We start from the raw sequence: 12,049 nt of genomic DNA on the forward strand, positions 1-12,049 counted from the left end.
GCCCCCCATAGCTAGTATAGTGCCCAGTATAGCTAGTATAGTGCCCCCCATAGCTAGTATAGTGCCCCATTATAGCTAGTCTAGTGCCCCATTATAGCTAGTTTAGTGCCCCATTATAGCTAGTTTAGTGCCCCCCATAGCTAGTATTAGTGCCCAGTATAGCTAGTATAGTGCCCAGTATAGCTAGTATAGTGCCCAGTATAGCTAGTATAGTACCCAGTATAGCTAGTATAGTGCCCAGTATAGCTAGTATAGTGCCCCATTATAGCTAGTATAGTGCCCCATTATAGCTAGTATAGTGCCCCCCATAGCTAGTATAGTGCCCCCCATAGCTAGTATAGTGCCCCCCATAGCTAGTATAGTGCCCCCCATAGCTAGTATAGTGCCCCCCATAGCTAGTATAGTGCCCCCCATAGCTAGTATAGTGCCCCCCATAGCTAGTATAGTATAGTGATAGCTAGTATAGTGCCCCCCATAGCTAGTATAGTGCCCCCCATAGCTAGTATAGTGCCCCCCATAGCTAGTATAGTGCCCCCCATAGCTAGTATAGTGCCCCCCATAGCTAGTATAGTGCCCCCGCCTCAAGCAACCCCTGTCCCCCGCGGCCGCCGCTGCCATTAGCTTACCCTGCGGCTGCCGGCTTCCAATAGTCCCCTCTCCGTCTCCCGGGCATGTAAATAGATCACAGCAGCTCGCTCCACGGCGGCTGCTGTGTGATGACAGGAAGCTGTAGGGAGAGCGGCTTCCTGTAACGGCGATGTGTATCGCCGTTGCTATGGAAACCACTCTGCCTACAGCTTCCAATCCTGTCATCACACAGCAGCCGCCGTGGAGCGAGCTGCTGTGATCTATTTACATGCCCGGGAGACGGAGAGGGGACTATTGGAAGCCGGCAGCCGCAGGGTAAGCTAATAGCAGCGGCGGCCGCGGGGGTGGGTGGGGGGGGGTGGGGTCTAGGGGAGCGCACTACGACCACCGACCAACGTGACTCGCAAGCAAGCCGACCCCCCAACTTTTGGCCCACTTTTGGGGGGTCAAAAATTCGGCTTGCTTGCGAGTATATACGGTATTTTCAATTTTAAATTTCTTCGCCATAGTGGCCCGTTAAGTGTCAGCACTCTGGACTGTTCATGCCTTGTTTTAAATGTCAGAACCATAAATTGGCTCTACAGTTCATTCAATGCTAGCACAAAATGGTATGAAAGTCTGGAGGCTACAGTACTAGCATTTTCAAAACCTCAGCCATGTGTAGACGTGGAGCTTAGCGAACTAATGTGTACCAAATATCTCTATAGCTCGGGCTGAAAATAAAAGAGGGGTTCTCCAGACGAAGCCTGAAAACTGAATATACTGTATATTTGTATGCCTAATTGGGAACCTGAGCAGTCTAATTGAGCAGTATCTTGGTGATTGGGTACTACACTACTGCAACCCAATGAGGGGGTTCCCACAGCAGCGTTGTGATTTATACTGAAAAGCGCAAGCGGGCAGCATTTAGCATGGTTTGGAATGATTCAGCTTGAATGAATGTGCAAAAACATTCATTCAAAAATTGCTCTGAAAATGGCAAAAATCACTAAGTGCTAGCTATTGCGATGTTTGGTGTGCACTAGCCCTAAGACTGCAGTGAACACAAGAGTCTTCAAGGAATGTTCAGAAATGAGCTTGTCACTCAGCTGAGTGACGATCTAATTTCTGGACATTTCTTGAAGACATTTGTGTCCTGTAGCAGCCAGTGTGATGACTGTCATTCACGTCCGTAGAGACTTCAACTCATAAGCCTTTTACTAGAATACTTTCAGAACTAGTCACCCAACACTCCTAATCTGCATACGTGTCGCAGGTGCATGACTCAGGAAGCATAAGTACTGCCAGAGGATAGCTATTATACAGCAAGACAATCAGCATTCACAGAAGACTCGTCATCAAGGCTGACATATTAAGCTAAAACTGCAGTCAAAGCTATTTTCTTTTTGTTTTGTATTTAGAAGTAAATGGTAATACATAACACTCTTGCCTATTGCAAGCTGTAGGGCAGCCTTCTCAACAGTTTTACCCTGCAAACAGTTAGCCTGCAAATCATTTTTGGATCTAAAAGGAACACCTGCATTTTTTTTTTTGCCAGATGCATGGTCTTTAAAAGTGGGTGTGGCTTATTATAGCAGCCTTGTTGTTTAGCCCTCACTCCATGTTTGTTCCTTACACTGTTCCCTATTATAGTAGTGCTAGCATATTAAAATAGTTTTTTTTATAGTTCCCCAAATGATAGTGTTTCCTTATGGTGGCCATACATGGTACAATAAAAACGTTCGATTATCCCGTTTATTCGATCTAAATGATCGAATGAAAGTTGAAAATATATTTTTTTTCGATGAAGAAATTTGAACGATTATCCCGTTTTTTCGAGAAAAATCAGATCGGACATGCTGGAAAAATCTTTACATTCGATCTAACTGAATAATCGAACTAAATTATCTAATCGAAAAAAAAATATATAGATCAATGAGAAGCAAATATTTTCTCCTTGCATTCACATTTCATGTAAATTATATGCAGCTTGAAACTGGTCAGAATAACTTCCTGTCTTTTTTTGGGGGGCCCACATGCAAGGTGCATAACATTTACAGTCTATTCTGGTGTATAAGACTAATTTTTAACTCTTAAAAATCTTCTGAACAGTCAGAGGTCGTCTTATACGCCGGGTGTCATTGATGCTGTGTGATACACCCTATCCTGTTACTGCCTCTCACATCTCGCTGCTGAGGACTGTAGTGAAGCAGTGCAGGCGCACATGTGTGAGATCTGAGAGGCAGAGAACGAGGTAAATAGGAAACAAGGGTGGGCCAGGAGGGTGAAAGAGGCGTGTTTTATGGGCACAATGCAATCTATTCTTCCATACCGCTCTGATAAACAGGTAGGCAAGGAGAGCTGACCTATCCAATCAGTCAATCTGGGCGTATAAGACGACCCCCCAACTTTTCCAGTTAAAATATAGAGTTATACACTATTATACTAAAATAGAGAGTATACTGTTATATGCTGGGTACCACATACAGTACACCACCAGTATCTGCTCATACACAGCACCAGTATAGGATGTTTTTTAAATTTTTATTTGGTGTGCGTTGGAAGAGGGGTAGTCTTATACGGCGAGTATATACCCTCCTACAACAGTATTTTTTCTTATACTGCTCATTATAAGAGTGTCCCTCATACTGTCTCCGTATTTTAGTGCTTTTTATTAATTTGCTCATTATTATTATGACCCCCTATTTAGTGCTTCTTTTTACAGTACCCCTATTATAGTGTGCTCTATCATACTTTCCCCAGCACCACCATGACCACTACTGTCAAATATTTTGTGCAAGGTATTTCTGCTCCTGCTTAGATTTACACTATTTATTTTATTTATTGTATTTATAAAGCGCCAACATATTATGCAGCGCTGACATATTATGACATTAGAGAAGAATTCAGGTGTTGAGCTTCGTCACTAATACCTTTTGCAAATGATATCATACTGACAGCATTACAGCTGCCATGACATAATTGGCTCCTGAAAATAACCGCTGCCTTAAAGGGGAACTTCAGCCTAAGCAAACATACTGTCATTAAGTTACATTAGTTATGTTAATTTGAATAGATAGGTAATATAATCTCTTACCCACCCTATTTTAAAAGAACAGGCAAATGTTTGTGATTCATGGGGGCTGCCATCTTTTTGGTTGAAAGGAGGTGACACGGAGCATAAGACACAGTTCCAACTGTCCTGTGTCCTTATAACCTCTCCCAGCTGCATGCACTAGGTTTCAATGTCAAATTCAAAATGTAAAAAAAACAAAATTGTCCCAAAACAGCAGAACAAGAACAACAACATCAGAAATCCCATCATGCTTTGCACAGCATCAGGGGAAAAATGCCCGGGCAGTTTTCTTCTGTGCAGCTAAAAATGAGGCTTGTAAAGAGAAACAAAGTTCTGATGCTGTGAAACTGTTAAAGAAACACAAAGCCTTTTCAGTGCTGCTGAGTAGATTTAGTCTGGAGGTTCACTTTAAGCAGCTTTCTCTGACAAAAAAAATCTAGCATATTACTTGCTATTGCTAAGGAAGGTGGCTGACATTTGCTAAATTCAAAAACACCACTCATAAATGGTAGTTATATTTCTGCTCACTGGCTGGAAATGTAATAACAGCCAATTATGTGGTGGCTGTTAACTAGTTAGGAATAGGCAGCCACTTGGCATATGTTTCTGAACAAAGGGGTTTGAAGCCATTTCTTTAGGGCTTATTCCTTTAATAAGACATAGTTCACAGAAAGGAGAAAAAAAATATGTATTATATGAAGATGTGAGGGTGGCCATCAGAGAAGGGGAAACCCTGGATGTGTGGCTACGTTCACCTCTCCCCCACTGTGCTAATGTGGCAGTTTTAGCAGATACATTGCCTAATGAGTTGCTGAGCACTTTAGTGTCAGTTGCAATATGTTTTTATTATAAGTTTCAGTAGATATAACCACAGTACAAGCAACAATGGATATGTGTGAACTGAAGAGATCTACTGTATATGAACCAATGCTGGGTTCTGTTGCAGATCTGATGTCCACTGTGATATAGCAGAATGCAGCTGACAAAGCTGGAACTGGTCCTCATTTTTTTTACCTAACAGTAGGACAGACAATCACTCTAGTCACAGTTTACAATGTATGAACTTGTGGTTGTCATTCAAATAACTGCATCAGGCAGGAACACCTCTACGCTAATGCCATGATGACAGCGATTGGCATGAGGCCTACCAGGGAAACAAATTGGTGGGTTGGTACCAATGTTAGAGCATGAGGGCAGATCTTAAAGCGGACCCAAACCAAACATTTTTTTAATTCAAAATATTTAGTTGCACCACTCTGACACATACAAAGATAAATAAACGCCTTCAAGCCTATGAGCATTTCAGTGTATGCTTTTCACCCTTTTCTTTTCATAACTAGGGTTACACAGGTGGCAGCCATTACTTCTGAGCTTAGTAGGAGGTTTTAGATCATGGGTGTGTTTGTCATCAGCTACCCTCCCTCACAGGGGCATAGTCTGTGTGAAATCTCACACAAGCTAAGATCACCTTCCCTGTGACATCATCAGTAGCAGCCTGTGTTATGTTTTTGGTTTTTATCTCCTCCACCAGTTTGCCGTAAAAATCCTGGCAATATGAAAGGAAGGGAGGGGTTCCTCCAATAAATGTAAAATATTTTATATTTGTCATCATGCAGCTGAAATAAGGCTGCTATTTATCATTATAATTTAGAAAATAGATTTGATTTCTGAAATCTTGTATTTTTAATTTGGGTCCACTTTAAGAAAGAGGCTGTAAGCTAAAGGGAAGGACAAGGTGGTATTCCCTATAACTCTAACTGCGTATTAGGGAACTAAATCAAGAGCTTAAGCCTTGGTTCAAGAAATAAGAATATCAAAGGTAGTGGAATTTTTTTTTCCAGAGTGTGCAGAACTAAAGGAGATGAGTGTTTTAGAAGCAAAATACCTTGTTATTGGAGCCTGCAAATCCAGAACTTTTTTGGTCTCTAAATTTAATGCAGGAGCACACTGTTCTTCCTTGTAATGTGGCGTTGTCTTCACATGAGGGCTTCCTCTACAACAAAAATAAACAGATACAAAATATAAACAGCTGTACCTGTGGGACTATGAGAATTAATAAAAAGATCTGCCAAGTAAATAAAGACAGGAAACAAATGACCATGTTAAACCTTTGTAACCAAAGCAGATAATCCATTGTACAAAACCACATGGCTTCAACATAATGAAAAGTAGACACTGGATGAGTTTTCCTCAATAGGAGCAGTGTATTTGTTCATAACAAGTCAGGGGGAAAAGTGGCATAGCAACCGGGAAACTGTTTTCTCAAATATTTGGACTGTACACTGGAATTACATAAAATATAGATCCAGTGCAGTTTTGATAAAACGACAAGTTATCAAAAGAAACCTTTTGACTACAACTGTATGGCGTCAATTCACCAAAGGCTGTTCAATAAGAAAAAAAATAGTCGGGAAAATACCACATTCAGTATTTCAGACTTGTGTGCTAATTCCCCAATATTTTCACAGGTGCGGTAGAAGTTCGATAATTTACTGAAGCCCAGTTGTCGGTATCTGTGTTACATGCTGTTCCGAGCAGAGACAGCATAGTAAGAGGCATCCCCACATCCCTTTAGATGTAGGTTTTATTATACTGCCACTGCTCCCTCTGAATTTAGTCTCAATTAGTCTTAACATTGTAGTTATTTTCCACAGCTTAGATGAACTCCAAGAGGCTTTACACATGCCCTGCCCTGTTATTCCCCCACTAGTTCCTTATTTCCCCACTAGCTCCTCCGCATTTTCAAACAGGAACTTACAAGGTTAAACTGCCGAAGGGTGGCAGGGGAAGCTGGTTTTGTTCTGTAATCTCTCTGCTCGCTGCTCTGCTTCTGTGAGCTCTGTGAGTCTCGCTCTGATACAGACAGAAGAGAATTGTCGGTAATGGAACAGTGTTTTACCGCATGCTGTAACCTTGGGGAATTTACATTTACTGACATTTGTTGAGGTATTTACCGCACAAGTCAGTAATTCACCTCACTGCTTGGCAATTTCAGCTTTTCATGCGATAACAGCCTTGGTGAATTGACACTTTCCTAAGTGCTCGGTACAATCAGCTGTTTTCAGCATTACCAAATGTGGTAATGCTTGGTGAATTGACGCCTATGTGTAAATGATGAAACAGAGGCTCCAATCAGGATAAAACAATACTAAAACCAATAAAAATAGGGGAAGCAGTACCCACCTCTGCATAGAAGATTCAAGAGATTAGCATCAAAAACTCCAAAATATGCTTTGCAAACTCCTTTACAAACTGGTGTATCCCCATGTTTCCTATCTACAGAGAGCAACATCTTAACATCTCCATAGGTGATGGGTCTTAAGGCTCATACACACATCAGACTATAGTCTTTGGAAAATGAAAGATCACAGACCAATCTTACCACCCTTCATGTAGTATGAGAGCCATACCTTCACAGTCTTTTCTATGGAGCTGAACTCCCCATGAGACAGAAATCTTTGCAAGATGCTGCACACAAAGATGCTGTACAGACACAAAAGATCAGTATCTGCAAAAGATCTGTCCCTGCCAAAGATCCGTTCCTGCAAATTGCATTCATAGTCTATGAGATCTGCAGATCATTATACACACCTTGTTTAACTGACATTCATCTGCAGATCAGACAATCATCTGCAGACCTGAAAATCCATCCTGGTAGATCTGATCTGCAGATGAATGTCTGTTAAACAAGGTGTGTATGATGATCTGCAGATCTCATAGACTATGAATGCATTTTGCAGGAACGGATCTTTTACAGGAACAGATCTTTTGCAGATACTGATGTTTTGAATGTCTACAGAATCTTTGTGTGCAGCATCTTGCAAAGATTTCTGTCTGATGGGGAGTTCAGCTCATTAGAATAGACTGTGTAGGTATGGCTCTCTTATTACATGGAAGAGGGTAAAATTGGTCTGTGATCTTTCATTTTCCAAAGACTATGGTCGGATGTGTGTATGAGCCTTAAGTTCCCCTGCTGCCTAAGTGGTTGCCTATTGGCAACTCACACTTGTGAGTATACCTCTACGATACTCTTCTATTCCTAACTGGTTCAAAAATACCAGGGCTGTGGAGTCGGTACAAAAATCCACTGACTCCGACTCCTCAGTTTAGGATTCCACCGACTCAGACTCCTCTAATTTGCATATTACAATCTTGTCGATTGAAAGTATGTAACATGAAATTCGTCTCTTAACTGCCAACGCATAGGAGTTTTACAAGACAACTGAAGTGAGAAGGATATGGAGACTGCCATATTTATTCCCTTTGGCCCATACACATGGGCTACAACTGTTGCTGGAAACACATGGCGCGCATGTTGCAGCGACAGGTCCTCCGTGTGTATAGGCTCATACACACGGGGTACGGCCGTCGCCGCAACCACGTGGCACGCGCGTGTTGCGGCGCCAGGTCGCCCGTGTGTATTACGTGCGCCCCGAACCGTTGCCCGTCAGAGCTGTCGCCAGGCGATTGACATGTTGAATCGCCGGCTACATCTGTCGCCGCAACTTCGCCGGAACTGTCGCTAGTCCCGCTTGAGTATGCGGGCTAGCGACAGGAGACCTACGCGAGTGAATGGAGCATCCAGCCGGGGGATGCTCCATTCACAAACAGCTTCCGCCACGCCTCTGCCTTTCTGGCGAGACGTGTGGACAGCTGTCGCTCCCTGTTCACGTGCACGCATGCAACAGGGGACAATTGTCCCCCGTGTGTATGTAGCTTATGAGGCCCGCGCAAGGAACTGTTGCTAATCAGAGCTATCACCAGGCGATTGACTTGGCCAATCGCCGGCAACAGCTGTTGCAGGAACCGTCGCTAGTCTCATGGCCCGTACTCACGGGCTGCAAATGTTGCCTGTCGCCAGCACACGTGAGCGTGTGGGCGACAGGCCAGCGACAGCTCCTCGCCAGGTCCCTCCGCGTACACACGCGGAAGAGGGACCAGCGGCGAGGCGGAAGCTGTCGCCGACGTTCCTCCTCCCTCCGCCGGAAGCTCCATATACTTTAATGGAGGATGCTGTCGCTAGTCCACGTACTCACGCGGACTAGCGACAGTTGCGGCGGAGGTGCGGCGGCGACTGTCGCCATGCGATTGAAACTTTCAATCGCATGGCGACATGAGCGACGGGCGACAGTTCGGGGTGCGCGCGCGTGCAACGGCCCATACTCACGGGCGACCTGTCGCCGCGTGTTGAGGCGACAAAAGTCCCTCGTGAGTATGGGCCATTAAGTCGGTGCGGTCGTGTGTATGCTGGTCTCTAGCAACTCTTGTGAGTCCGACAGTTCATTGAATCTGCGACAGAAGTTGCTGAGCAACAGTTTCCGCTATGTTGCAGACAGGTTGTTGCCGCATGTATACAATCGTCGCTTGTATACAACTGTCGTTGCTGGAGACTTTCAACTGTTGCTTGTCTCCATGCAACTGCAGACATCCGTGCCTCATGTGTATGTAGCTTTAGTCATAGACTAAAACTAGTCCTTGGTAAGAGTACTTGTAAAAGGTACAAACCGGAACAAAGAACATCTATCAGGCCCTAGGCCAGGGGCCGGCAACCCGCGGCTCCGGAGCCGCATGCGGCTCTTTTCCACCTTCGCCGCGGCTCCGGTGTCAGTGGCTGACTGGCTGCGGCGCGCGTGTGACGCGTGTGCTTTCGCTGTCCGGCAGCCTATCAGAGAGGCCGCCAGACCAGTGCAGGGCTTCGGGCGGCCATTTTCCCGTAGCCCTGCAGTGTAATGCAGGCAGGCAGGACGTGACGTAGGAGGAGGATCGTGGGAGTTGCGCGCCACAAGGTCGGGACCGGAGGTCGGGACAGGAGGACATTGTGACAGGAGGTCTTCTGACTAGGTGAGTACATTTTTTTTTTCAGATCTGCTAATGAGCTGTGCATATGGGGGTCATATCTGCTAATGAGCTGTGCATATGGGGGTCATATCTGCTAACGAGCTGTGCATATGGGGGTCATATCTGCTAACGAGCTGTGCATATGGGGGTCATATCTGCTAACGAGCTGTGCATATGGGGGTCATATCTGCTAACGAGCTGTGCATATGGGGGTCATATCTGCTAACGAGCTGTGCATATGGGGGTCATATCTGCTAACGAGCTGTGCATATGGGGGTCATATCTGCTGACGATCTGTGCATATGGGGGTCATATCTGCTGACGATCTGTGCTTATGGGGGTCATATCTGCTGACGATCTGTGCATATGGGGGTCATATCTGCTGAAGGATTGTGCATATGGGGGGTCATATCTGCTGAAGGATTGTGCATATGGGGGTCACATCTGCTGAAGGATTGTGCATATGGGGGTCACATCTGCTGAAGGATTGTGCATATGGGGGTCACATCTGCTGAAGGACTGTGCATATGGAGGTCATATCTGCTAACGATTTGTGCATATGGGGGTCATATCTGCTGACGATCTGTGCATATGGGGGTCATATCTGCTGACGATCTGTGCTTATGGGGGTCATATCTGCTGACGATCTGTGCATATGGGGGTCATATCTGCTGAAGGATTGTGCATATGGGGGGTCATATCTGCTGAAGGATTGTGCATATGGGGGTCACATCTGCTGAAGGATTGTGCATATGGGGGTCACATCTGCTGAAGGATTGTGCATATGGGGGTCACATCTGCTGAAGGATTGTGCATATGGGGGTCACATCTGCTGAAGGACTGTGCATATGGAGGTCATATCTGCTAACGATTTGTGCATATGGGGGTCATATCTGCTGAAGGACTGTGCATATGGAGGTCATATCTGCTAACGATTTGTGCATATGGGGGTCATATCTGCTAACGATTTGTGCATATGGGGGTCATATCTGCTAACGATTTGTGCATATGGGGGTCATATCTGCTAACGATTTGTGCATATGGGGGTCATATCTGCTAACGATTTGTGCATATGGGGGTCATATCTGCTAACGATTTGTGCATATGGGGGTCATATCTGCTAACGATTTGTGCATATGGGGGTCATATCTGCTGAAGGATTGTGCATATGGGGGTCATATCTGCTAACGATTTGTGCATATGGGGGTCATATCTGCTAACGATTTGTGCAAATGGTTTTGCGGCTCCCAGTTTTTTTTCTCTTTTTGGAAACGGGTCCAAGTGGCTCTTTATGTCTAAAGGCTCATACACACGGGGTACGGCCGTCGCCGCAACCACGTGGCACGTGCCCCGAACAGTCGCCCGTCGGAGCTGTCGCCAGGCGATTGACATGTTCAATCGCCGGCTGCAGCCGTCGCCGCAACCGTCGCTAGTCCCGCATGTGTATGCGGGCTAGCGACAGCTACCCACACACGGCACACGGAGCTTCCGGCAGGGGGGAGGAACCTCGGCGACAGCTTCCGCCGCATCGCTAATCCCTCTGCTGCCGTGTGGATGCAGAGGGACTTGGCGACGAGCTGCCGCCGAACTGTCGCGCACGCTCCCGTGTGCAGCGACAGCTACAAATTGTCCCCCCGTGAGAACTTAGTTTTAAAGGTTGCAGACCCCTGCCCTAGGCAATGTAACTGGGTACATGTAAAGCTACATACAAAAGGGGGACTTTTGTGGCTGGTCACCAGCGCACAGGGGACGCGCACGCGACAACTCGGCGACAGCTCCGCCCGCGCGACAGCCATCTACACGTCTCAGAGACGTGGCGGAAGCTGTCGCCGAAGGTTCCTCCCCCCCCGCCGGAAGCTTCATATATTGTGTATGGGGTTGCTGTCGCTAGTCCGCATACACACGGCTGACTAGCGACAGCTGCCGCTAGCGACTGACCAAGTCAACCACCGGACGACGGTTCTGGGCGCGCGCGTCATACACACGGGCGACCTGTCGCCGCAACACGTGCGTGCCACGTGGTTGCGCCAACAGTTGTAACCCGTGTGTATGCAGCTCTAGAGTGACGTGCAGGTACTCTGCAGGGGAATAAGGAGATTCTTCCTCTATTACACATTCTTCATGCACAATCTGAACCAGGTTTATGGGTGATAGACAAAACCTGTGTTCAATGTGCACAACATTCTCAGTGGATTCCCTGCAGCTCTGTGGAGAGTGCATATGTAGAGTATAGTACTACTGTGTAACAAAGTAAACCTGAGACAGATAAAATTAAAGTTTTATACATACCTGGGGCTTCCTCCAGCCTCCAGCCTCCTTCAGGCTAATTAGTCCCTCGCTGTCCTCCTCCGCCACCGGGAGCGTACTACACCTGCACAGCACTATTACGCAGGTGCAGAACGCTCCCGGCTGTGGAAGCGGCATGCAGCCGGACAGCGCTGACTGGCTGAATTACCAGGACTCATAGCAGAAGATCCAGGTGGTGGAGGTGGACAGCGAGGGACTGATTAGCCTGAAGGGGGCTGGAAGAAGCCCCAGGTATGTATATATAAAATATAAAAAAAAACA

The 12,049-nt window shown here is 46.0% G+C and overlaps 1 protein-coding gene across 1 annotated transcript in view; it reads right to left on the reverse strand.

The window, feature by feature from the left end:
- Positions 1-12,049, reverse strand: part of RIC1 (RIC1 homolog, RAB6A GEF complex partner 1) — a 190,859-nt gene that overhangs the window by 105,085 nt on the left and 73,725 nt on the right. The window contains exon 4 of the mRNA XM_068235469.1: positions 5,529-5,636. Coding sequence (XP_068091570.1) covers positions 5,529-5,636 — 108 coding nt within the window. The remainder of the gene's footprint in view (positions 1-5,528; positions 5,637-12,049) is intronic.

This window comes from Hyperolius riggenbachi, chromosome 1 (genome assembly GCF_040937935.1).
Source record: "Hyperolius riggenbachi isolate aHypRig1 chromosome 1, aHypRig1.pri, whole genome shotgun sequence".
In the NCBI taxonomy this organism is placed as follows: Eukaryota; Metazoa; Chordata; class Amphibia; order Anura; family Hyperoliidae; genus Hyperolius; species Hyperolius riggenbachi.